At 38.6% G+C, this 23,427-nt stretch overlaps 2 protein-coding genes across 4 annotated transcripts in view; one reads left to right on the forward strand and one right to left on the reverse strand.

The window, feature by feature from the left end:
• btla (B and T lymphocyte associated) overlaps nucleotides 1-23,427 on the reverse strand; it is a 252,007-nt gene that overhangs the window by 137,748 nt on the left and 90,832 nt on the right. The gene's annotated exons all lie outside the window — the stretch shown is intronic.
• On the forward strand, nucleotides 133-22,490 carry tceanc (transcription elongation factor A N-terminal and central domain containing). 3 transcript variants are annotated; one of them, XM_077513720.1, is made up of 5 exons: nucleotides 133-215; nucleotides 10,733-11,029; nucleotides 13,767-13,957; nucleotides 17,906-19,583; nucleotides 20,252-22,490. In XM_077513720.1, exons 4-5 carry the CDS (start codon nucleotides 19,396-19,398, stop codon nucleotides 20,871-20,873), a joined length of 810 nt encoding a protein of 269 aa, XP_077369846.1. In that variant the 5' UTR covers nucleotides 133-215; nucleotides 10,733-11,029; nucleotides 13,767-13,957; nucleotides 17,906-19,395; the 3' UTR covers nucleotides 20,874-22,490. The 3 variants fall into 3 exon arrangements, with proteins under 3 accessions (XP_077369846.1, XP_077369845.1, XP_077369847.1); XM_077513719.1 differs by having other exon boundaries at nucleotides 10,733-10,847; XM_077513721.1 differs by lacking the exons at nucleotides 133-215; nucleotides 10,733-11,029 and adding an exon at nucleotides 11,207-11,247.

The raw sequence follows: 23,427 nt of genomic DNA on the forward strand, positions 1-23,427 counted from the left end.
TTTCATCCCACCTCTTACGCAACACATCAACATTGGGATGTTGCTTGGACTTTGCTGTAACGTAGGCCGGATATCTGATGTGTGTGTGTGTGTGTGTGTGTGTGTGTGGCGGGGGGTGGGGGGGGGGGGGGGGGGGATTTCCACTGTGAGGACTTGAGAACCCCTGCCAGTTTGCCAACAATGGAGGTGAACTTTTCTTGCATTGATCAGAGCAGGTGAGCAGTGAACAAAATGAAAAATGTTCTTCTTGTCGCTTTTTAAAAAAAATGTTTTTAAATTTTTTATTTTTTTTTTAAACCAGCTGAATGTGGCTCGGTTAAGAAATGATAACTGGTGGAAAATGGAATCATTCGTAATTCCTCCACACTACAAAATGATCTTACTGGAGATATAGCAGAGGAGTATCTGGAGAAAGCTGACTGTTGACGAAAGAATGGCCGTGACTCTCCCAAAAAAAGAATCCTCATCCCCTCCCTCCGCCTGCTTCTCTTGTCTCAAAGGTCAGAGGGGCAAGTTCCCAGAAACAATTGCTCCCTTTCCATAACAAATCTCCCAAACTCTTGCACCACACAACTCCATCGTCTTTCTATGTGCTTCTGATTTGCTTCAATGTGTTTTGATACATTTGACTTTTAACTGAGGGCAAATTCCGGACGTTTCCTTTCATACCAGTCATTAGTCTTGCAAATGGTCTCCCCAGTGGGTTGCTGGTTCATTTGACATAAAACGAATTGGATTCATAAGCAGAAGAGCAGCAAATTCTCACTTCACTTTGCATACAGTACGTACTGTAGCTTCCTCCATTTTTCAACTTCTGTTTTTGATGCGAAGAGAAGTGGCAGCGATTCTGACACTGACACTACTGTACAGTTCCTCGGAATGGACTGCTAGATTCCTTTTTTGCCATTAAATGCCTGATGCTTGAAACTTTAGTCTTATTGGTGCAAAATTTACAGCAGGTGTTTGATCAACGAAGGGATCAATACATTTCCAAGACGACACATAAGAATTGACCAAACAGTATTTTGTTCAAGGGAATTGAGCTTAGTGTGTCACCAGCTGGTTGCAAAAGGGATTACAGAGAGACTGGAGGAGTCACAGAGAGGAATGGAGGTGTTCAACCTTGGAAAAATGTATGACTTGTGAAGTTTACAGTGCTATTGGAGAGAGTTCAGAGATCAACTGTAAAGGTTGTATAGTAGAGATACACCAAAATGTTTTGTTGTTGTTGTTGTTGTTTAGGGCCGATACCAATTCAAATTATTTGCTGTCAAGGAGGCCGATAACCAATATTTTGAGCTGATTCACTTTTACTTAAAGGGAAAATATTGGTGTCAAAATAACACAAATTTACACAATTAAACTATAACAATTATTATTGTTGAAATGTGTATTGAACAGCTTCTCAGATTTGCAAAATGCTGAAGTTTTTTTTTTTTTTTTAACCTCCAGTGTCATCAGTATGTCTTCAAAAGTTAAATGAAAACATAAAGAAGTAAATAACTCCCTATTGCTTTCGACAGTCAATGAAGTTTTCCAAAATTTAAACCTTTCTGAAGTGTTCAATGTTCACTTATCTTGGTTTTAATTTCAAACAAAAACAGAAAGTGAAAGCGAGTTTCCATGGTCAGCATCTCTCGTAAAATTAACTGAAAATTTAAATTAAAAGTTCGCTAAAGTTAGCACAGTTTTAAATTGATCTATTACCAGATGTCAGGTTTTTTAAATTTATTTATTTATCAAGAGCAAAAATCCTCACGTAATTGATATAATTGATGCTCCACCCTAAAACCGATTTATTTTTACATACTTTTCTATTGAACAGCGCATAGGTGATTTTTCACTGTGACTAATGGCAGACAGGATGACATAATTCAAGTACTTCTGATTGAAAATATAGATTCCAATGTTGATGTCCAGTCCTGCTCTTCATGAGGCTGAGCGAATGTGTCAAAACAGGGCAGAAGGGATGCGGCCTGACGCGATTGACATTCCGCCAGACTAACAGGGTGATGAGATTAGACAGAGGTTGAGTCAAACCACAAGTTCCCCCACATTATAGTCCCCGGCAGCATCTGATAGAAAACAATGGGCCGATGTTGGCAACATGCATTCCTACATCCTACATGCACACACACGACCTTATCGTCCATCCAGAGCCACGAGGAGAGAATCCAACGGGACAATGCTGCGAAATGGATTGATGAATGTGTGTCATTGTAGAGCTCAGCGACACGAGTGCTGCCACAGGAAAATGTTTGGAGTGCAAGTCTGGGCTTGAGGCCAATAAAGGGCTCTTTTCTACTGACTTTTGATTTTCTTCATTGTGTTCAATAGGAAGGACATGCTAACGTATAGCTCAAACAGCAATAAGGGTTGAGCTGTCAGTGCAACAGAAGTGCTTTTTCTACAGTCTACAAACGTGTATACAGAGTTAATTGGTGGTAAAAGATCGCAAGCACAAGTGTATAAAACTCAAACCTAATCCAAAATAGCACGTTATGTGGGCCGAATGCACTTGTATGTTTGAGTAAATAAAAAAATAAAAAAACACACAACACATTTGCTTGTTATAAGTCTTAAAATAAACTTGCTAACGTCGTCTTTAACACATTGAACTACTCAAAATGTGTATCGACACATCTCAGGTACCTTTATTAGCTTATATTTTTTTGCCCCGGTTGAAACAGACCTGAAAGTAAGTTGTTGTTAGCATAGCAGCATTAGCAAATAGCCATATTGCATTTATGCTAATGGCATTAACACTAAGCTTTTTTTTTTTTTTTTTTTTTTTAAGAATAAACAGTTTCCAGACTAAAACCAAAATGTGTTGTGTGTCGCTTAGTGTCAACATGCTATTAGCATGAATGCCACGTGGCTATTTGCTACTGCTATGCTAACAACCAGGTCAGCTAACAACTCACTCCTGTTTACTTTCAGGTCTGTTTCAGCCGGGGCAATAAAATTTGGTCATAAAGGTACCTGAGATGGGTCGATACACATTTTGAGTAGCTCAATGTGTTGTATTATCAGATTTAAAGACGACCTTGGTAAGTTTACTTTAAGACTGTTATAACACGCAAATGATTGTGACCCTTATATCGAGGGAGACGGCACCTTGTGCACTTTTTTTTCAGTTTAAATGTGTATCTAACACAGTTTTGAGATTATTTTAGAGCAATGTCACTTGTAAAGATATTTACATACAATATAACATTTTAGTAGGTACTATACATTAAAAAAAGACGGGCCTGTCATAACCCACCAACTTTCAAACAAGACATATTAGGCTGCTTTTACTAAAATGTTGATATAGTTGACATAGATGTGCAGGTCCTGTCAGGCCGTTGCAGGCTCTTTTGTCCTGTATGTATGTGTATGTGAATCGTCACGTCATATACAAGAGCTTATGCAACATTTTATCACACAGGTGGGTTCATTTAGCGACCTCAAGGCCATCTTTTTGTTGTTATTGTTGCTTGCTTCCTGCTGTTGTGGGCGTTTACACTGGAATTAGCAGTATTTATGTGATACTGACTCCCATCCAGGCCACACACGCGCACAAACATGCGACTTTTACTGAAAGAAAAAAAAAGAAAAAAAGAATGGCTGTAGTCCAGGAAGCCTGCGTCATCCAGTCGAATACATTACGATGGATTTATTTATTTTTTTTATTTTTTTTTTATTTTTTTATTTGAGAGAGATATGGATGATTTACGGAACATCAATGATATGATTCTTAAATGTCAGGGACATGATAAAGACTCCACATGTACTAAATTCCAAAGTAAATTCCAACACGTGTTTTTAGCACTTAAGTAAAGATGAGATGAAAAAATTTTCACAATTCTAATTCAATAATTGCAAATATAAATTTAAAAAAATCTGAATTGCCTAAAAGTGCAATAAATCAGGTTTTTCATAAATGTAAGAAAATACTTTTTAATTCATGTGAACAGTAATTTCAAGAAAGAATATATTTTTTTAAGTTTTTATTTTTATTTTAAGAATTTATGGGGAAAAAGTGATATTAAAGTAATCGATTTTGGTTTTATGAATCGATATCGGGCTTGATAATGAAATTCGATTCTATATTGATTTTTTAAAACCGAGACCTAATTCTTTTTTCTTTTCTTTTTTTTCTTTTTTTTTGTAATGTGTAAAAACACATCACAAATTTACTGTGCTCTGCAGTCCACTTTTCCGGGAAGTATCCATGACTCTAATCTGCTAAATGTTAGGTACACTGACATGACTTCCCAATTTTGAATTGGTCTGGTGACTATTATTTATTTTGATTGGACGGCTTGAGTCAGTAGCTAGCTACACAATAGAACAAAGAGCTCGACACAAAACCCCACACAATTCCCACTAGGCTCTCTTTGCTGCGTTGAAAACCACTCGACAGTTTTGGTGCGTGTGCGATACACTTACAACTGGCATATCTAAGGGTTAAAGCATCCGTACACAATTACCCGGAGGAATTGAAAGCTCGAGGTGAACGCATTTGAAGAAAGGTCACACGAAAAGCGGATCTCTTTGAAGACAGGTCGCCCGTTTTCATGCGAACTCGAGAACTGTTAGTCATACGTCAATGAGACCGCAAGTAGGTAAATAATAATGATATGCGACGACATATCCAAAACAGATCGCTAAATAAAACGTGTCATTTATCGACACCGTTGTCACGGAAACTGCCTTCCGAGCCTACAATGCAGCAGATGGCTCCGGGAATCGATGGCTCGGACTCAAACGAGCCGATCTGTGTACCGGGCCTCAGACGCAAGGGAGATTGTTTGGCCTCAATCGCTCTCAGCTTGTCTTTCACCAGGCATGGGCTGTCATCATTTAAGATAACTGACAAAAAGCCAAAGTCGTCCACCGTCAGCAGATTGATGGATTTGTAGTGTTTTGGCTCCAGTGAGGTTACTACAGCAAACTTTCTCATCAAATAACCCAAAAATCAGTGATGGATCTTTATCTTGAAGTTAGCCACACAAACACAGCTCAAAAGCGTAGCTGTGGTATTTAGGAAGAATATTAATATCAATAGAGCCTGTGGAGACTGAAAAACAAGACAGCTTGTCCTCACTGCAGCCTCCCAATATTATTACCCATAATCCACCAGGATGTGCCAGTTGTCATGCTTAGAAGGAGCCAATCAGGCGTAGCCTTATGTAATCCCCGCAACCATCCAGAAGCAGAAACTCACTTTTCCCTCTGTTTTTTTTTTTTTTTCCCTCGCCAACCGTACACTCAATATCACACACGCGCACGCACGCGCGCACACGCAGGAGGTGGACCAGGCTGTAATTGTGAACATTCCTGATGTGAGCCAATGTCTGCTGTTGTGCATTCCTCAGAGAATAGAGGCAGGCCACCGCAACAGATGGCATTGAGTGTAAATGCCCCTGCTCCATTTTATGTCATTAGACGCAATCATATGTACGTTACATTGGCCTGTCGTGGAATGGAAACGAACACTTGCCACAGTGACGGTAATGTCAAGAGAAATCAGAGGTGGTAAAAATACTCACACTTATCTGTACTAGTAAAAGTACAATTATGTGTATAAAAAACTTTAAAAAAAAAATTAACTCCTCTGCTTAAGTAAACAAAAAAAAGTGCAAACGTAAACGTGAATTTTAACCTGTTTTGATGACTTGTTTGTGAGAAGAAAAACAAGCATGCTAGTGTTAGCTGTCGCTTTGACGTTATCAAAATGTGTTCCCAAAGCTTTGCTATTGTGAACTGACTTACAAAAAACAAATTTAGCAAATGTTTACAATTGAAAAAACACACTTTACCTGTAATTTTTTTGTTTACATATTTAAGATAAAAGGGAGATTGAGAAATGTTTGTTTTTTTAGCTAGCATATGGTACATTGGCAAAGAATCAGTCTTTGTCAAAAATTTTTTTTAAATAAAGCCATAAATGGAGATGTGCATAGTAGGCAACATGTTTTGATTACTCGACACAAAAAAGAAAAGGAAACCATCCGCCCAAAATAAGTTTCCTTTACCTTCCAATACCTGGATGAAAACAAGCTAGCTAGTGTTAGCTTTTATGTCATTAAAATGTGTTCCCGTTGCTTTGCTAACATTGTAAACTGAAAATGCTAATTTAGCAAAAGATAGCAACTCAAAATCTTTGGCTACATGTATGTTTTGTTTTAGGTACAGGGAACTTGTGGTTTTGATGCTAATTATGCTAACTTTAGCATTATTAGAAAATTAGCATCCTCAAAAATAATGCTAATTTTCACGCTTCTCTGACACTGTTACATGATTTTTAGCACCCCTTGGTTCATGTACCTCCATGTTTGTTTTTGTTTTTTTACACCTTAGGAGTCCTCCAACCAAATGTTATCAATGAACCAAAATCTCAAGAGTGGTTCACTTTAACTATATTTACATTATGACATCAACTACAGTAACGAGATGATTTTGGCTTGGGCTATTTTGACTATTTTGGTGTTCAAATGTTGTAAAACAAAAACAAACAAACAAACAAAAAAGTCATCGAACAAGTATTGAAGTTATGTAGCCTAGGCTCCCTGAGTACAATAACAAAGTATGTAACCTCTGTTACTTGCCACCACTGGATTAAGCCAGTGTGCTTGCCGGCCACTGGGGGGAATCTTTGCGGGGGGGCACCACCGAGAGATTCCCCACCTGCTGTGGCAGCTGTCCAACTAATCTGTGGGCATTCCTGCACATGAGAAGCTTTTGTTTGTTATTCTGGTCGTGTGCATGCGTGCAGCAGCCTGGTGAGGTGATGAATGGACCGTGGCAGGTGAAGAAGTCGCATGAGCGCTTCTCTGGGGTTTTCCCTCGACATATTCATCAACACCAAATACCGGGCTGAAAGCTATTAGTTTTGATGTTAAAAAAAAAAGAAAAAAAAAAAGAGATCTGAAAGTTCAATTCCCATGCAACCCTTTTTGGGGTTTTGGAGAAAGGCATAATGTTGTTCCTGCATGACATCAGTGCGAAAGAATGTGGGCCGCCCCTTCCTCTGTTGCACTGAAAGCAGCCAGATAACCTGCCCAATTACAAGGACAACATGTTACCACATCCACTGGTTACTGACTTCCATCTCCCCGCCACCTCTCGGCTGTTTGGCCTTGAGCTTCAGAATCGCTCATTTTGGTCGTCATTGTTTCAGGAATGTTGGGAGGGTTGTTCGCCGAGGCGAGGACGGACGCTACCGTCGGCATCCGACTGCTTCTTTTAACCCTTCATTAATAACACAGCTTTATAGAGCACAACACGTCATAAAATGGGTTTATTGGACATACTTTCCCCCTCTGTTCAGGGTTTGTTAATCATGCAGGTTTTTTTTTGTTTTCCTTTGCTGATGCTGTGTTTTGCAGGCGTCCAATCAGCAAACTCTGCTTTGTAAGCCAATTGGCTTACAGCTTCACAACATTCTCGCAGTTACCAAGGGAAATCAAATATGTTTGCTGATAACGCACAATATTTGGCATATAAAATGGACTCTCACTTTTGGAAAAGGATTACGTTCCAGAAATAAGTGAGAAATATAGAACAATCAAATAAAATGTATTAAAAAAAACACAAAAAAATCCAGGGTGTCCCCCACCTACTGCCGAGAGCCAGCTAAGATAGGCTCCAGCACCCCCCGCGACCCTTGTGAGGAATAAGCGGTCAAGAAAATGGATGAATGGATATATATATGTGTGTGTATATATATATATATATATATATATATATATATATATATATATATATATATATATATATATATATATATATATATATATATATATATATATATATATATAATTTCACCTTTCTCACGTTTTAAACACTTCCATCCATCCATTTTCTTATCTGAGCATATTGTAAAATATTTACTATATTTGGGCACAAACAAACAAATGCAAGTATAACATGCAGAGAAATGCTGTATATATTGTAATGTAGTGTATGTATACTTGTGCCTTTAAGAGGCGGGGCCTAATGACACCGGCATCTGCGTAAGTGTGCTTATGTGTTTGACATTCTTTTTTTCAATAGCTGAAAAGTGCTTCAGCTAATTTGGCTCTCCTTTCCCACATGCGAGGGCATTACAGAATGTACTTTAAAAACGGCCAAAAACCTTTGCTCAAATGCAGCAGAGCGGGTGAACAATTTACTTTTTAGTATCAAATATCTTTTTTGAGCAAAGTCTTCGGTGGAGAATTGACCTCCAGTATCTCCACTTCGCATTCGCATCCCTTGCCAAGGAGGAAGTGGGAGTGTTGCCTTCCTGAATGATTGGTGCTGGTGGTGGTGGTGGATGGGTGGGGGGTGTAGGGGGGTATTTGGTACTACCTCCAGACTTTACCCAGAATTCCCCGGTGCGAGCTGAAGCGGCAGAAAGACAGGAAGCGTGACCTGAGCTTGATAACAGCGGGGGCGGCTATTTCTGACTAACAACAAGCGCGCCGTAGACGAGAAGTGTCTGTTGTGTTTCCTGTTACTTGTTTGGTCAGATGGCAGTACGGTGGTGAGTGGTTAGCACCTCTGCCTCACAGTCTGACGTTCGGGTTCGGTCTCGGCTCTGGACTTCATGTGTAGTGTTTGCACACAAAGTAAAAATATTGGCAAATGAACAGCAACACGCGACTGTGTTATGTGGATATTTGAACAAAAAAAATGCAAAAATACATGTAAACAAAACAATATTTGTAACAGTACTCAAAGGCATAATATTCTTAATCCTTTGTGGAAAAAGGGCTAAAATTACTGCAGTTTACTGAGTAACTTAAGACGAGTTGCGCAACTCTTCTTTTGTATGTGTGACTGTATTATACTGCCCCCTGGTGGACAAGATGAGCATTCCAGAAGCTGTTGCAATGAATTAATTAGGATGCACAAATTAATTATTTGCATCCTATTCAATTCTTTCATTGCTTTATGTTTTTAGAAAGTGAAATATTATAGTGCTATTTCCTTGTATCTAAAAATAATACACGACATACATTTCTGTTGCGTTTTTCGGGAAGGCTGGAACGGATTAATGGCATTTCCATTCATTTCAAAGGGAAAAGATGATTTAAACACGAGTGTTTTGTGTTACAAATATTATATTACTTTTATTATTTCTACTTGGCTAATTCCCACCACTGATCAAATGTTATCAGCCGAGTCCGTTTGTGTGAAGCCGGTGCATCAGGCAGGAAGTGATGATTACTTGATGAAGGCAAGACTTTAAGCCTAAAGATGGCCGACCTTATGACCCCCAGTCACTGTTCCCCTACTTTCAAAGCACAAGCTTGAAAAGCTGCAGACGTTTTGTGATACAAACTTCATGTGGAGGTTTAGCCGTCTGTCTCCGCCACAATGCCAAATAAGGCCAGTCTGCTCTGAAATGTCGTTTATCTGGTTACTGTTTAAGAACCAGAGAAAAATAATGTTGCTGAGTCATGTTTTAAAAACCCTTACATATAACTCTGAAGATTGTGTAAAATTATGAACAACAGATCTTTTGTATTAAACTGTAATAACTTCTGAAATAAATAAATCATCATTTATGATCATTGATGATAATGAAATCAATGTTTCAGAGAAAATGGAAAGTGTATTTTTTGCAGGATTTGTTTTTGCTGGTGCCGTTCTCGCACCCATGTCAAGGCACCCTCTGACTTCTGTTTCTTTTGTTTCACTGTTTCGAGGTTCCCCCATAACCTTTTGCAAGACCAATAGGTTCAAGTTTCTGAGGGAACCTGTGCAAAGGGCGTGTAAACACACAACGTTGGCACAACTGTTTTAGGTTACTCTGATCACTTGTACCACTATGGAAGTGTATTGCATTCACTGGATAAAAACAAAAAACAAAACAAAAAACTCCTGTTCTTCTGACTAATTTTTTCGAGGAGGTTTGTTTTTTTGAGAATTTTTTTTCTGTATTTTTAATATTTTTTTCTGTTTTACTGAATTTTTTTTTCTGTCATAAAAAAAATCACGGAAAAAAAACAGAAAAAAAATATTCAGAAAAACAGAAAAATAAATTAAAAAAATACTCAAAAAAACAAAGCTCCCCCAAAAAATAGTCAAAAAAAGAAAAAGAAAAAAACAGGAGTTTTTTCTTTCTTTCATGCGAATGCAATATGCTTCTGTAATTTTTTACAAAAAAAAGTTTTTATGAATATTTTTTTCCCCCTGTTTTTAGAATTGTTTTTTATGACAGAAAAAAATATTCAGTAAAACGGAAAAAAAAGATATATATATAAAAAAAACAGAAAAGAAATTACTCCAAAAAACAAAGCCCCCCCCCCAAAAAAAAAAATTGTCAGAAAAAGTTTTTTTTTTTTTTTTTTTTTTTTTTTTTTTTTAAGGGAATGCAATACGCTTCCGTATACCACTGTCCCTTTCAAAAATACACACGTTATTAGCATGTAGAGTTTTACAGTCTGTCCTTTATTTAACACACGCTGGTAAATGTAAAAATCAATTCTTGTAGTCGAGTTAAATTTGGCCCTGAACAACAAAAGCGTACACAAATTTTGGAGCGTCTGTACAAAAGAGTGACAGTTTCAAATAGTTTCATTTTAGTGTGTTGTGGCTCAATTTATGAAAAATTATCACATTTTGGAAAAAAAAATGACATTTAAGGTATTTTTTTTTTTTTAGTTTTTTAGCTGTCAAATGTCAAAATGTGTCAGTGCTCACAAAACCACATGACATCATTCTCCTCTTTTTCTTTTCTTTCACACCGTTGCAGTTACATAACAACCCCAGCAGAGAGATTGTGACCCTCAATGCTGTTTTCACCCGCTGGCCACAGCTGCGATGCGTCTCACCGCGCTCAGTGTCAGCATGCATGCGCACAATGAAACGTGAGTGCTGCTTGTGTTTGGGTCTCTGACTGTTTAGAAGAGCAAGAAATGTCCCAAAATGGGAATTCACAGCCGACATGGAAGCTGCAAAGTAGGACGACGTCGCCCTCCTGCCAGCGGCTTCTTCCTCTTCACTTCAGGACCATCCTCCTGTGTTTACGTTCCTCTTGTTTGTGTAGTCGGTAAGGAAGTGAGATACCACACATCAGTCCACTTCAAATCAAGCGTCTAACAGACCAGCGCTGACAAAACAAGAGAACGAAAAGAGCATGACCAGCGTGCCATGTTCTGATCGTCCCACTTGATCTCGTTTTTGATCACATCCACATTTTTGATCCTTTTTGAAACTCTTCTGTGACTTCCTTGTTTTAAAACAGACAGAGTCTGCTCTATATTACATGTGAGTGAATATACACATACTGTACTGTACTTTACTCACTGAGCTGTAAGGGAAAAAAAATGTCTGAAAGGGGAAGTCAACTCCAAATCATTTTTTTAAACAATAATATGTTAATATTGCATCAGTGGGATATAAATTAAGTAGCAACATCCAGCTGTTTTTATACATCTCAGCGGGCAGCCATTTTGCCACTTGCTGTCAACTGAAGATGACAGCAATGTTGCTCAGGTCTCAGGCAACAACCAATCACAGCACAGCTTCAGTGAACAGGTGAGCTCGTATTGGTTGTTGCCTGAGCCCTGAGCAACTGTGATGTCATCTTCAGTTGACAGCAAGTGTCAAAATGGCCACCCACTGAGATGGATGAAAACGGCTGAATTTTGCTGCTTAACTCAAATTTCACAAATGTAATATTAATCAGAATGTCATGTTTAGAGTAGTGAGGTCACACTCATATATTATTGGCAAGAAATGTTTAATGTTGACTTCCACTATAACAAAGTTAACGCAGTACGAGAAATATTCTGTTAATCGTACAGCACCATACTGCATTAAATTAAGAGATTGGGATTTTTTATTTAGCCGAACAGCACAATCAAATAGTTACACAGCTCTTATGCAGTACATTATATCGACCACAACATTAAACATACAGTGGTGACTTGAGATACAAGTTTAATTCATTCCATGACCACGCTCATAACTCAAAAGACTCGTATCACAAATCTTCAAAATCTCTCCCCATTGTAATGAATGAAGATGTTGTTGTATTGTCTGTCTGTGTTGTGTTCAAATATCCACTGCTTCTACAACGGTGGCTATTGATGCTAACTGTTAGCATGTTTTATTCATTGTATGATAGCATTAAGCTTTGTTTAGGCAAATGTGCTTGTCTTACAGTCACAGGTGATTCTCTTCGTCTTAGTTTGATAGTAAACTTTAACTGGAAGTGGCAATAAATAGCATGAAACCTCTTAACTCATTCACCCCCAGCCATTTTCACTGAAGCGATTCGTTCCCGGCTGTTTTACTCGATTTTGGCTGATTTTGCAAGGCCCACCGAATGTTTTGTTCAATTGCTATAAAAACATGGAACCTACCAAAAGAAAATTAGAATCTGTTCTTTCATGTATCTGTTCGAATTTAGCATTAGAATATAGCCAATTTTCATCAATATTCACATTCCTGGTGAAAACACTGACAAAAAGAGCTTGTTGCAACATGGCCCTGGCTGATCTCTTATACTCTGCTGCTAGCTGCTGGCCATTTTTTTGTCATAACTACCATTGATTTAAGCCACTTCTTCATGTCAGAAGCTGCATAAAAGCCTTGCTCTACACTCTATGCCACAGATGGCGAGATCCGGTCCTCGAGGACCGCAGTCCTGCAGGTTTTGGATATTTCCATTCTTCAACACAGCTGATTCATGATCAGCTCATCAGCAAGCTCTGCAGAAGCCTGATAACGATTCTGTTAATTGGAATCAGCTGCACTTTGAGTAGGGAAATCTATAAAACCTGCAAGACTCCGGCCCTCGAGGACCACAGTTTGCCACCCCTGCTCTTACATTTAAAAAAATAAATATAAAATAAATACGTTTTTGGGAGTGAAGGGCAAAGTATTAAAAAACGTGTTTCCACGTTTTTTGGGTTTGAATGAGTTAAAAAAGAGAGAGAATTAATCACTACTTTAATTAATTGCTGCTTATTGTAAAGTGAAGTTGAAATGAGTTCATAGCCATTAGCCACGATACAGCGCTCCTATCTCAAGTTTGTGTTTGCAAATCAAAACAAAAAATGGACCTAATGAGCCACTCGTATCTCAAGGCAGCACCATATTGTTAATTTATCACCTCTCTTATTCAAAACGGAGGATTATCATTTTGCTGCTCCGCTTGTTTGATCGTATTAGATCATACAATGACAACTTGGCACCAAAAAGAGTGAATCTTTTTCACGTACATTTATAAAGTACAGTGAAAGCTGTTAACATAGACAATCATCACCATTTTTTATTTTTTTTTTAAATGGGGGCATCAGTAACTCACTTGTTTTCTTTTGGCCAATACAGAACAGTATCTCGCCATGACACAAACATTTCATCAGTCAAAGACAATGTAAGAAAAGTTGTCAAGCATGTGTGTTTATTATTGATTAGCCAGACATTGTGAAGGAGAGGTGGTGACTTGCTTTCAGTCTGCTCCTGATGATTTGCCACATGACCAGGAAGGAATTTGCAAGGTTGTGCATCGGCATCGGGAGCGTGTGCATGCTCACATGCATTTTTAGTTTTCACTTTTAACTTCCTCTGGCGATCTGACTCGCCGTCCAAACGTGGACAAAGGGTCAAAGGGTTGGCAATGATGAGTAGCCGGTGGGCGGAAAGGTCACAGTGGCGGGGAACTGTGTTAAGTAGATTTTTTTCAGCTTTCCTTTTTTTTCATTTTTATTCATATGTTCACCAGTCTTTTTACGCAAGTTGTGAGTACTTTTGCCACCTCTGCTGGTCTCACACTGCAGGTCCAACTGTCTAAACCATGGGACGTCTGGAATTCAAACAGCGGAAATGAGCAGAGTGGAGGAGAGGAAGGCGGATGAAGACGCAGGAGGAGACTTGATTGAAGCAGGTCACACAAGCAAGCTGTACGCACGTTCATGTTGAAAGTGGGCCAGCCCAACACACTACAGCCCCTTCATTGCTTATCAGAAAGGTAAATGCTTAACTATGTGTGCTCACTCTAGTTTACAACTTTGTATCAAACGACAGTTCTGTGTTTCATTCACTTCGTTCGATTAGTTTCTGTAGCCTATCACACATTCATCAATAATTAACGCTACTTGTCTTCAATGGTTGGAAAATCAAGTCACAACTCGGCTCGTGTTGGGAAAGTCAGCAATTTTCGGTTTGGGGACTTGCTTGGTTAAAGAAAGTCTCGACTGGACTTAGACTTGAACTACACAACTTGACAAGTCTTGCCAGTTTATATTTGAAAATGGGTGTTGTTTTGTGCGCGTGAATGGTGAATGTGAGCATTTGTAAAGCGATTTAAGCACCATACGGTGTAGATAAAAGCACTGTATAAGTGCACTCCATTTACCATTTTTGAAAGAAAAGCTAGTACAAGCTGATGAAAACAAATCACACGCAAACACTAAGACGACCTAGTAGAATTTATTTATTCATTCTTACGTTTACCTACTTCTTGCTATTAATTTATTGATGTAAATTTTATTCACTTGTATACTTACAAGGGTGGCACGGTGGATGACTGGTTAGCACGTCCACCTCCCAGTTCTTAGGATTTGGGTTCGAGTCCAGGCTCCAACCTTCCTGGGTAGAGTTTGCATGTTCTCCCCATGCCCGCGTAGGTCTCCTCCCACATTCCAAAGACATGCATGGCAGGTTAATTGGGTGCTCCGAATTGTCCCGAGGTGTGCTTGTGAGTGTGGATGGTTGTTCGTCTCTGTGTGCCCTGCGATTGGCTGGCAACCAGTCCAGGGTGTCCCCCGACTACTGCCCAGAGCCAGCTGAGATAGGCGCCAGCAGCATCCGCGACCCTTGTGAGGAATAAGCGTCAAGAAAATGGATGGATGTATACTTGCAATGTTTGTTTTGTTCCTGTTTTACTTATCTTATTCTTTTTCTACATGACCGATTACTGTTCCATTAGGAATGTGACGATATATCGATATCACCTTAAATCGTGATAATTTGTCTCCCAATAGACTACTACTAATTATTATTATTATTATTATTATTATTATTATTATTATTATTATTATTATTATTATTATTATAAGTATCGAGATATTTGTAATTAATTAATATACAGTCACTAGAACGGCTCCATTGTTCATTACTTATTGAGCAATTACTTGACGGGCCGCTAGGAGGAGCACATCATAAGAGTGGCGGGGAAATGTACAGAAGTCTTCAGGCGAAGAAGACTCATGAGCTTACTTTTATCCAGCAACTGACTCAAGTTTTGCATACGTTTCTGTGAAAAATGTGTATTATATCTTAACAATTTAAAACATATTTTATGTTTCAACTTTTTGAAGCACATAATTTCAATATAAATATTGATTTAATTGGATTTCATATTTAAGTAATTGTATATATGTATTTACTTTTGCAATGTTACACAACAAATTGTGGCAAAGTTTCTAAAATTATTTTATAATATATTTATTTATTAAATTTATATTATTAATATAAAAAAAATGATTATGTAATTGACTGACCCGTTGCATGACAAGAGTTTAAGAAAGACACAAATTTGTTCACAGAAAGTGGTTTCTGTTAAGAAGACATTTGTATTTGTTAAAAAACAAAAAAAAACAAACACTAAATTACTCACTGTGAAGAAGACACCAATTTTAATATTGTGTTTCAGTGATGGTACAAAAAGAAACAATTTTCTTGTTGAAAAAACATCAGTTTATATCTTGAGTAGTTTTATTGTAGATTATCGTGGATTTATTACCAGACCAATACATCGATAATTGCAGTATCGTCATGTTGTGAGATACAGTAATCGTTATCGTGAGCCTTATATTGCATATCGTATCGTGAGGTACCCAGAGATTCCCACCCCGAGTTCTGAGTATAGTTTGAATACAGAATTACATAAATGCAACAAGTAACAGTCACTCCTCCACGTTCACACATCTAGCACCATGAGACAGCATCTGGACCGCTCCATCTCAGTCTTGAACAGCCACTGGCGCTTTCGGCATGTGCGCGCGCGTGTCAAGTTGTTGTTTCCTCCCCGTGGAGCCGTGGCGTGACCATGACAATGTCGAGCCGATCACACCCTCCGAGCGGGAACCAACGAAGCACGGCAGGAGCCTAAGTCAAAACAGATCGAGCTTCAGGGCCGAAATATGGCGAAAAGAGTTCCTTCCGTCATGTGGGATCACGCTGAAGGTCATGGTGTGTGTGTATGTGTGAGCGTTTGTGATGAGTGGGCGAGCGGTGTTACACGCGCACACACCCCAACACGCTTGTCAAAATACATTTAACACAGCTTCAACCTTCATGATAGCGACGCTTGTGTGTAGGTGTGTACAGTATGTCTAAATGTTTTCACATCAGGAGAGGTTAATATATGTCGCCTTTGATTTGGCAACCTGATATAACAGCTTTGCTAGTATTTTAGCATTCATTTGTTGGTTTTGCCAAGTCACACCATACCCCACTCTCATATGATGTTCCACAGGGTTCACTTTTGGGGCCCCTGCTGTTTAAATTGTATTTTCTGCCCCTAGATTCCATCTTAAGAAGGAAATGGTATGTGAATCACAGTCAGTTCTGTCTCACGAAGCAAAAAAGGACACTTTCTCCCTCAGGTCACTCTTGTCCTGTCTGGAGGAAATCAAAGCCTGATGGCACTGAACTTGTTGAATTTCAGTGAAAGGAAGACAGAAGTTTTGGTATTTGGTCAAAAAGTGGCCCTGGTCCCCCTGGCATTTTATTTAAAACCAACACTCTTGAACTTGGCGTTTAAATTGGACAGTGATTTTAAATTGGAGGTGAAATTTGGTGCGGTTGTTAACATTCAGCATTTGGCTAATGTGAAGCTTCTATTTACACAAAAGTCCTTGGAAACAGTAATCCATGCCTTCATTACATCATGACTGGATTACTGTAACGCAATTCATTTTTGGAGTCAGCCAGTCCTCCCTCAAGCATTTCCAGTTGGTTCAAACTGCTGCCACTCGCCTCCTAACTGGAGCTCGTAGGAGGGAGCAGATAACTCCAATTCTGGCTCCCTGTTCATTTTAAGATGATTTTATTTGCTTAAAAAATAATAATAATAGTCTCACCTTCCAACTCTCAGCTCCCCAACCCCAATACCGGGGGTCCCCACTTAAATTGGCAAGAGGTCTACTAACCTGATCAGTCCAATTGACCAAGTCCAGACATGAAAAACACTCAACGCAATAATTTCATTTTCTGTTTTTTATTCAATTGTAAACATGTCACTTAATTGACAAAATGTAAATTTCTTCAATAATTCAACATATTTTTAGTCTATTGCTCAAATATTTCATTTGTGAATGGAATATTTGAATATTTCATTTGTGAATGGAATATTTGAATATTTCATTAATGAATGAAATATTTGAGCAATAGACTAAAAATATGTTGAATTATTGAAGAAATTTAAATTTTTGTCAATTAATTGACATGTTTACAATCCCTTTAATTTCTTGTTTGTGCAAATATTCATTTAATAAATCTTTCAAGAAGCCCCCCAAACCCCCATCACTAATTATGAATACAACTATTTTACCATTTCCTTTCTCTTTCAGCAGCAGGTGGGACTTTGGGTTGGACGTCAAAATATGTCACTGGACGCCGTTTTAGGAAAACTGCATTAAAACAAAAACAAAACAAAAAAAAAAGAAAAGAAAAAAGTTTCATGCTCTATCTTATCAAATGAGTGCTACGCAGTTCTCAGTCTTTGTACATGTTTTCAGGAATTATCTTTATGTATTTTGAAACAAACCTCTGAATTCACTTTGCAGGATTTTCAGTACAGTTCAGAGTCTGTTATTTTTATGTAAGTAAGGGAATTGAATCATTACTTTTACAAGAGTCTCTCTCTCTCCCTCTCTCTCTCTTGCTGTATGGGAGGGGGATGCACAAGCAGGAAGTGATACAGCAGGACTCCAAAAGCAGTCACCACAGTGCATACAGCGCCACCTCTTGGAGCAGGGCCATAATGGCAAGCTGCAAGCTGGTAAAATTCCATTCCCACAGAACAAGAATACTCAAGGGCCTGCAGGGGAATTATTTGATAAGACCTGGAGGACATTCCAGCGTTGTGCAGTCAAACAATAGGGAGGCCAGCTGGAGGCGAGTCTTTGTGCCGCTTTAAAGGATTCCCGTTTCCCGTCTTGACGCCTCGATGTCGATGGTGACTCCACCTATCATACGTGACCCCCCACAAACCACCTTCTGCACATCAACCAGGGAGACAGAACGACAAAAATTCCCGTACATCTTAAAGCGCTTGCATTAGTGGAGAAGAGCTCACCATTACTGCAGCCAAAAGCTTCTGTGTGGGGTTTAAAAGCTGCGGCTCGGAGCATATTTAATGAAGAGAAAAGCCGCCAGCTTCGCCTCAGGGGCCTTTATGCATAAATCCAAAGAGCCTCCTCCTCATAAAAGGTAGACGGTGATGTCATGCCTCAAGTTACATAATAGACCCCTGATCTTCATTGTATATGTTTTAAAAATCTTATTTACCTACACCAAACAAAAATATGCATGCAACAATCTCATTTTCCCCTGTGAGGTGGACCATCTTGGCAATGTAAATGTTCTCAACTTCTCACTAACAGATTTAGACATATTTGTGAAATAATATTTGAGATAAATTGGCACTTTGTGTATAGTTATAAAAAGATTGACTAGCTCTTAAAGGGAACATTAACAAGAACAAATATGTTGGAGTTATATTTTCATTCTGTGGGCTTATAAATGAACAAAAAGAGTTATCCATGTCATGTCGTGGACCTTTAAAGATTGATATATTCTGACCAACTTTTTAGGATATTTGTTTTTTTTATTTGTGCCTCACATTAACGAAACGCATGGAAGCGCATCTTCACAGCCTCAGAATTTGACAACGTATGAAAGACTTGCCCCTTCATGTAGTGAGATGCCATCAGCTCCCAAATTCCTGCTTGGACCTGCACACGATATAACATGTTGCTGTCATGAATCCACTCTCACCGCAGTGCAGTCTTATTCTATAATACCACGACTAGCCAGCGAATATGGCTAAACATCTTCTTCATCTATTTATTACACAATTAATCCCTGGAGGGGGCCATAGAATTAACTGTTTCTGGTTTCTGTGAAATTCTGAGAAATGCAAGACAAGCAAGCAGTCTTGTTTAAAGTACCTTTAAGCAATACTACGTAAAAGTGCTACTAGTATCTTAAAATAAATTAACTTTTGTAAAAGTTAGTCACCCAGCTTTTGCAATTTTTATTTGTATTATTTTTCCTGACCTGACCCAGGAAGAAAATGGATAGATTGATGGTTTGTTTATATGTGCTACGATTTATCCTTCACACCAATAGATGGCGTTAATGTTCACTTAAACGCTATTTGCCTTTACTTGCCAAGCGATGAAGAAGACGCCACCTTTTATTTTTTTTTATTTTTTTCTACTCGACTTCCTTTTCTCGGCGGATCTTCCAGGCGACAACACCACCTTGTGTCCGATTTATGTAGCTGCCTTGTTTGTGTCAACATGGCCGCTCCCTTGCACACAATACAGTTTGTTGACATTTGCGATCTGCGCGAAGGAGTTGAGGTACTCGCACACACAAACACGTCTTCTACATGCATATTATTCTTTTTACGGAGATAATGCACGAAAGTGAAATAGCTGACTGTGAACTTTGAGGTTACATGAACGTCATTGTCATTACTCATATGTGAAATTTAAGGCAACCAAATAGAAATTGCATCTAACAAGAAGTGCATAGCCAATAATTAAATACCAAATATGTATAATGTATGACTGATCATGAATAGTATACATTCCACTTCTATTAGAAGCACTAATCTATATTTAAATCTCAAATTCCAATATTTGTTCTTTGAGATTGTGTTAATATAATCCCACCCGTCTAATTATAGTTTCATGTACAGCACTTTGTATACAGCAATGCTCGTTTTGAGGTGGTTTATCAAGAAAGTTGAGTTGAGTTGAGCATTTATGGCAAGTGTGACATACTAGAATTCATTTAACTTATCAGAATGTTTCTCAAGTTAGGTAAATATTAATTCTGAACCGAACTGCTGCAGCTGCATTTTTGCATATATATTTCTAATATGATAGTATGTCAAGCATTGGGCAAACTGCAATTACTGGAAGAAAACAATAAAAATGTGTACATGCACTTGGCTGAAAATTCGACCTCATTAACACAAAGTATTTGTACTTTGTTACTTCCCACCACTGGAATTCCCCCGCAGTGGAATGGCAGAACAATCTAGTAGTGCTCAAGAGGCCTCGTGCTCCTCCTTGGCCGGAGACGACCACGCAGATGATGTCGTGGCTGCCTCCATAAGGTCCAAATGCGTCCAGCTCCTCGTCTCCGCCCTTCGCCCCGAACCGCGCGACCTGGACAAGGCCACGGAGCTGGCGGCGCAGGTCGAGCGGCACATCCGCCGCGTCCACGCCCGCAATCGGCTCAAATACAAAGCCTGCGTGCGAAGCAAGGTGGCCAACTTGACCAATCCGAAAAACAGCCACCTGCGCCGAGGCCTGATGAGCGGCTCCCTGACGCCGGAGGCCTTCACCCGCATGTCGGCGGAGGAGATGGCCTGCGCTGAACTCAGGAGACTGAGGGAGGAGTACTCGTCTCGCGGGGTCAGCGAGAGGCAGCTCCCCGGTGGCGAGGAGGGGACGGCGACCAGGCGGCTCCGCTGTGAGCACTGCGGCGGCTCGGACTGCAAGGTGACGCAAGTGAACCGAGGGGCGCTCTTCCTGCCGGCATGGGTGAGGCCGGGAGGCCCTGACGACCAGTCCATGACCTTTGTGACCTGCAGCACTTGTGGGCGGCAGTGGTACCACAGCGGCTGGCTCTGCCTCTGATTTTTCTCATGGAGGAGCCGATCACAATCTGGATATGCTTGGATTGAACAACAACATTTTGGTCATTTTTTTTCAACACAATACTTGAGGAAATATTTGTACAGTGACCCCCCCACATAATTAATTGCCTATTAGTGATATATTTTTTAAAGCCTAGTAGCTCCCTTCCAAATAATATAAAATGTAATAAAATTAGCACTTGACATGATCAAAAGTGTAATAAAAAACAATAGTTGGAAAAATAGTTTCACCAATAATTTAATGAAAAAATCCTGACTGAAAAATTGTACCAATAACGTAATACATTATATCATATCCCAGAAGTCTTTGTGGCAAATTAAGTAGGTGAGGCTTCCTTTCATTCAATCTCTGCAGAGTTGATTTAACACTAAATAAATCAACTCTGTCCTAAAAAAAAAAAAAAAAAAAACAGAAAAAAAAGATTATCCATCCATCCATCCATTTTCTTGACCAAAGTTGTTTAGATGTATACATTTGCACCTTTTTAATTTTTTTAAATAACTAATTTTGATTTCAATTACCAAAATAATCGTGATTTTTTTTTCTCTTCATAATCAAGAAGCCCTAACTCCATCACTGACCTACATTTAAATCAGACAGTGTTAAAAAAAAAAAAAACAACACCCTTTAAAATCAACTGAAACATTTAACACTCAAATTTTAACACAATTTTTGCTGTGAATGTATATAACAATCTTAGACTCTGAAAACAGAAAATGTAGAAACTCGGACTGAAAATAAACTTCATATATATGTCAAGCTTTACATTACCAGTTTTTTAATGGGGGGAAGACTAATAATAATATATTACATTATTGGTAAAAATCACAATATCAGTTAAGATGTTTAAATGTGATTGGTGAATTATTTGAGTTTTTTAAGTTTTATTACAATTTTTTAATTTTGTTACATTTTCAGGAAATTATTAGGGTGCAACAAGCCAAAAACGTCATCTCACATCTAGCTAGTTAGCATGCTAGCTAATACTGTTGATATGGGTCATGTGAAGGTGATATTTGTTGGATATTTTAACTACCGAATACAGTTGTTTATGTAACATGAGTTCTTGACCATGTACATGCTAAATGCATGGTGCTGATTATCCAGTTTGTGTTGTTACACAGGCCACAATAAATGAATCAATTCAAACAGAATAGCCGCTCCTTTGACTTGAGCAAACTCCCGTACCTTGCTACTTTTAGCACGTCAGCTCCTACACACTTTGGGTTTTATCGCCATCTTATGACATCTATTAGCAAGAACAGATCCCTCTCGAATTTCAAGTATTTAACCGTCAGGGTTTTTGTTTGTTTGTTTGTTTGTTTGTTTGTTTGTTTGTTTGTTTGTTTTACCCCATTTAAGATTGATGGAATATATGTATGTTTTAAAAATCAAATGTGGCTCTTGAGCACAAAAGCTTACACATCCATTAATTAACCAGTATCGTGTGTTTGAGGATGTCGGTGTAGGGGGGGGGGGGGGGGGAGACAGCACAATTCAAACCTGGAACCTTGGAACTGTGAGGCGGATGTGCTGCCTGTTGTGCATGTATATTTGAAAATGTTTTGAATACATGAAACTCTGGCTGCATCAAAATAGCATCTCATGTGATCATTGATCATGCAGGCATGTGATACTCACAGGAAATGACCAGCATGTGAATCTTTCAAAGCGAAACAGCCTAAGGTGGCATAAACACAGAATGGAGCTACAGTAGATTAAGTTCAATTTCCGGAGAAATTGCGTGGGAATGCTGAAAGCTGAATGCTAAGATTTTGAATGCATGTGGAATGCTTATGAATTAAATTGAGAGATAAATTGTGAAATTATGACCTACTGGTTACTGGACAATGCACTTTACCAACCGTGCCATCAAGCAGTATCAGACACCTGAAAATGATGCGATATGTATAGAAGTGGGCGTGGAAAGTGATACTTAGAAAAAGTACAATGTTTGTCCCATTGAAAATGAATGGGGAAAAATTGATATTAAATGTTAAATTGTGCAAATACTGTAAGTAATGTGGAATCAGACGATATATACCCTGGGAGGCGTGACTTTTTGAAGCTAGTTGAAATTTGAACAATGTAAATTGGAAATATGTGGGAGTTGTTACGTGGCTACAAATTGTGGAGAATAAAAATCACAATAACATATAGCATTCCCACAAAAATGGAATCCGGCCAGCTAGCGTCCATTTTGCTATTTTGGGGCTAGTTGTTGAGAAAAAGATTTTCACCATCTCAGTCATGGTCATAGTCATATATATATATATATATATATATATATATTAAACAAATATTAAATATATACATACACACACACACATATATATATATATATATATATATACGCGGGGGTTTACTGAGAGGAGGCCTACGCACTTCTTTACTGGATGTATGACAAAATATCTTTAAATATGGCAGTTGAATACCATTGGGGAAATCGGGGGTGCGCTTTTTTTCTTTATTATTATTATTATTACTGTATTATTATTATATATATATATATATATTTTTTTTAATGCCCCCC

This window comes from Festucalex cinctus, chromosome 2 (assembly GCF_051991245.1).
Source record: "Festucalex cinctus isolate MCC-2025b chromosome 2, RoL_Fcin_1.0, whole genome shotgun sequence".
Taxonomy (NCBI): domain Eukaryota; kingdom Metazoa; phylum Chordata; class Actinopteri; order Syngnathiformes; family Syngnathidae; genus Festucalex; species Festucalex cinctus.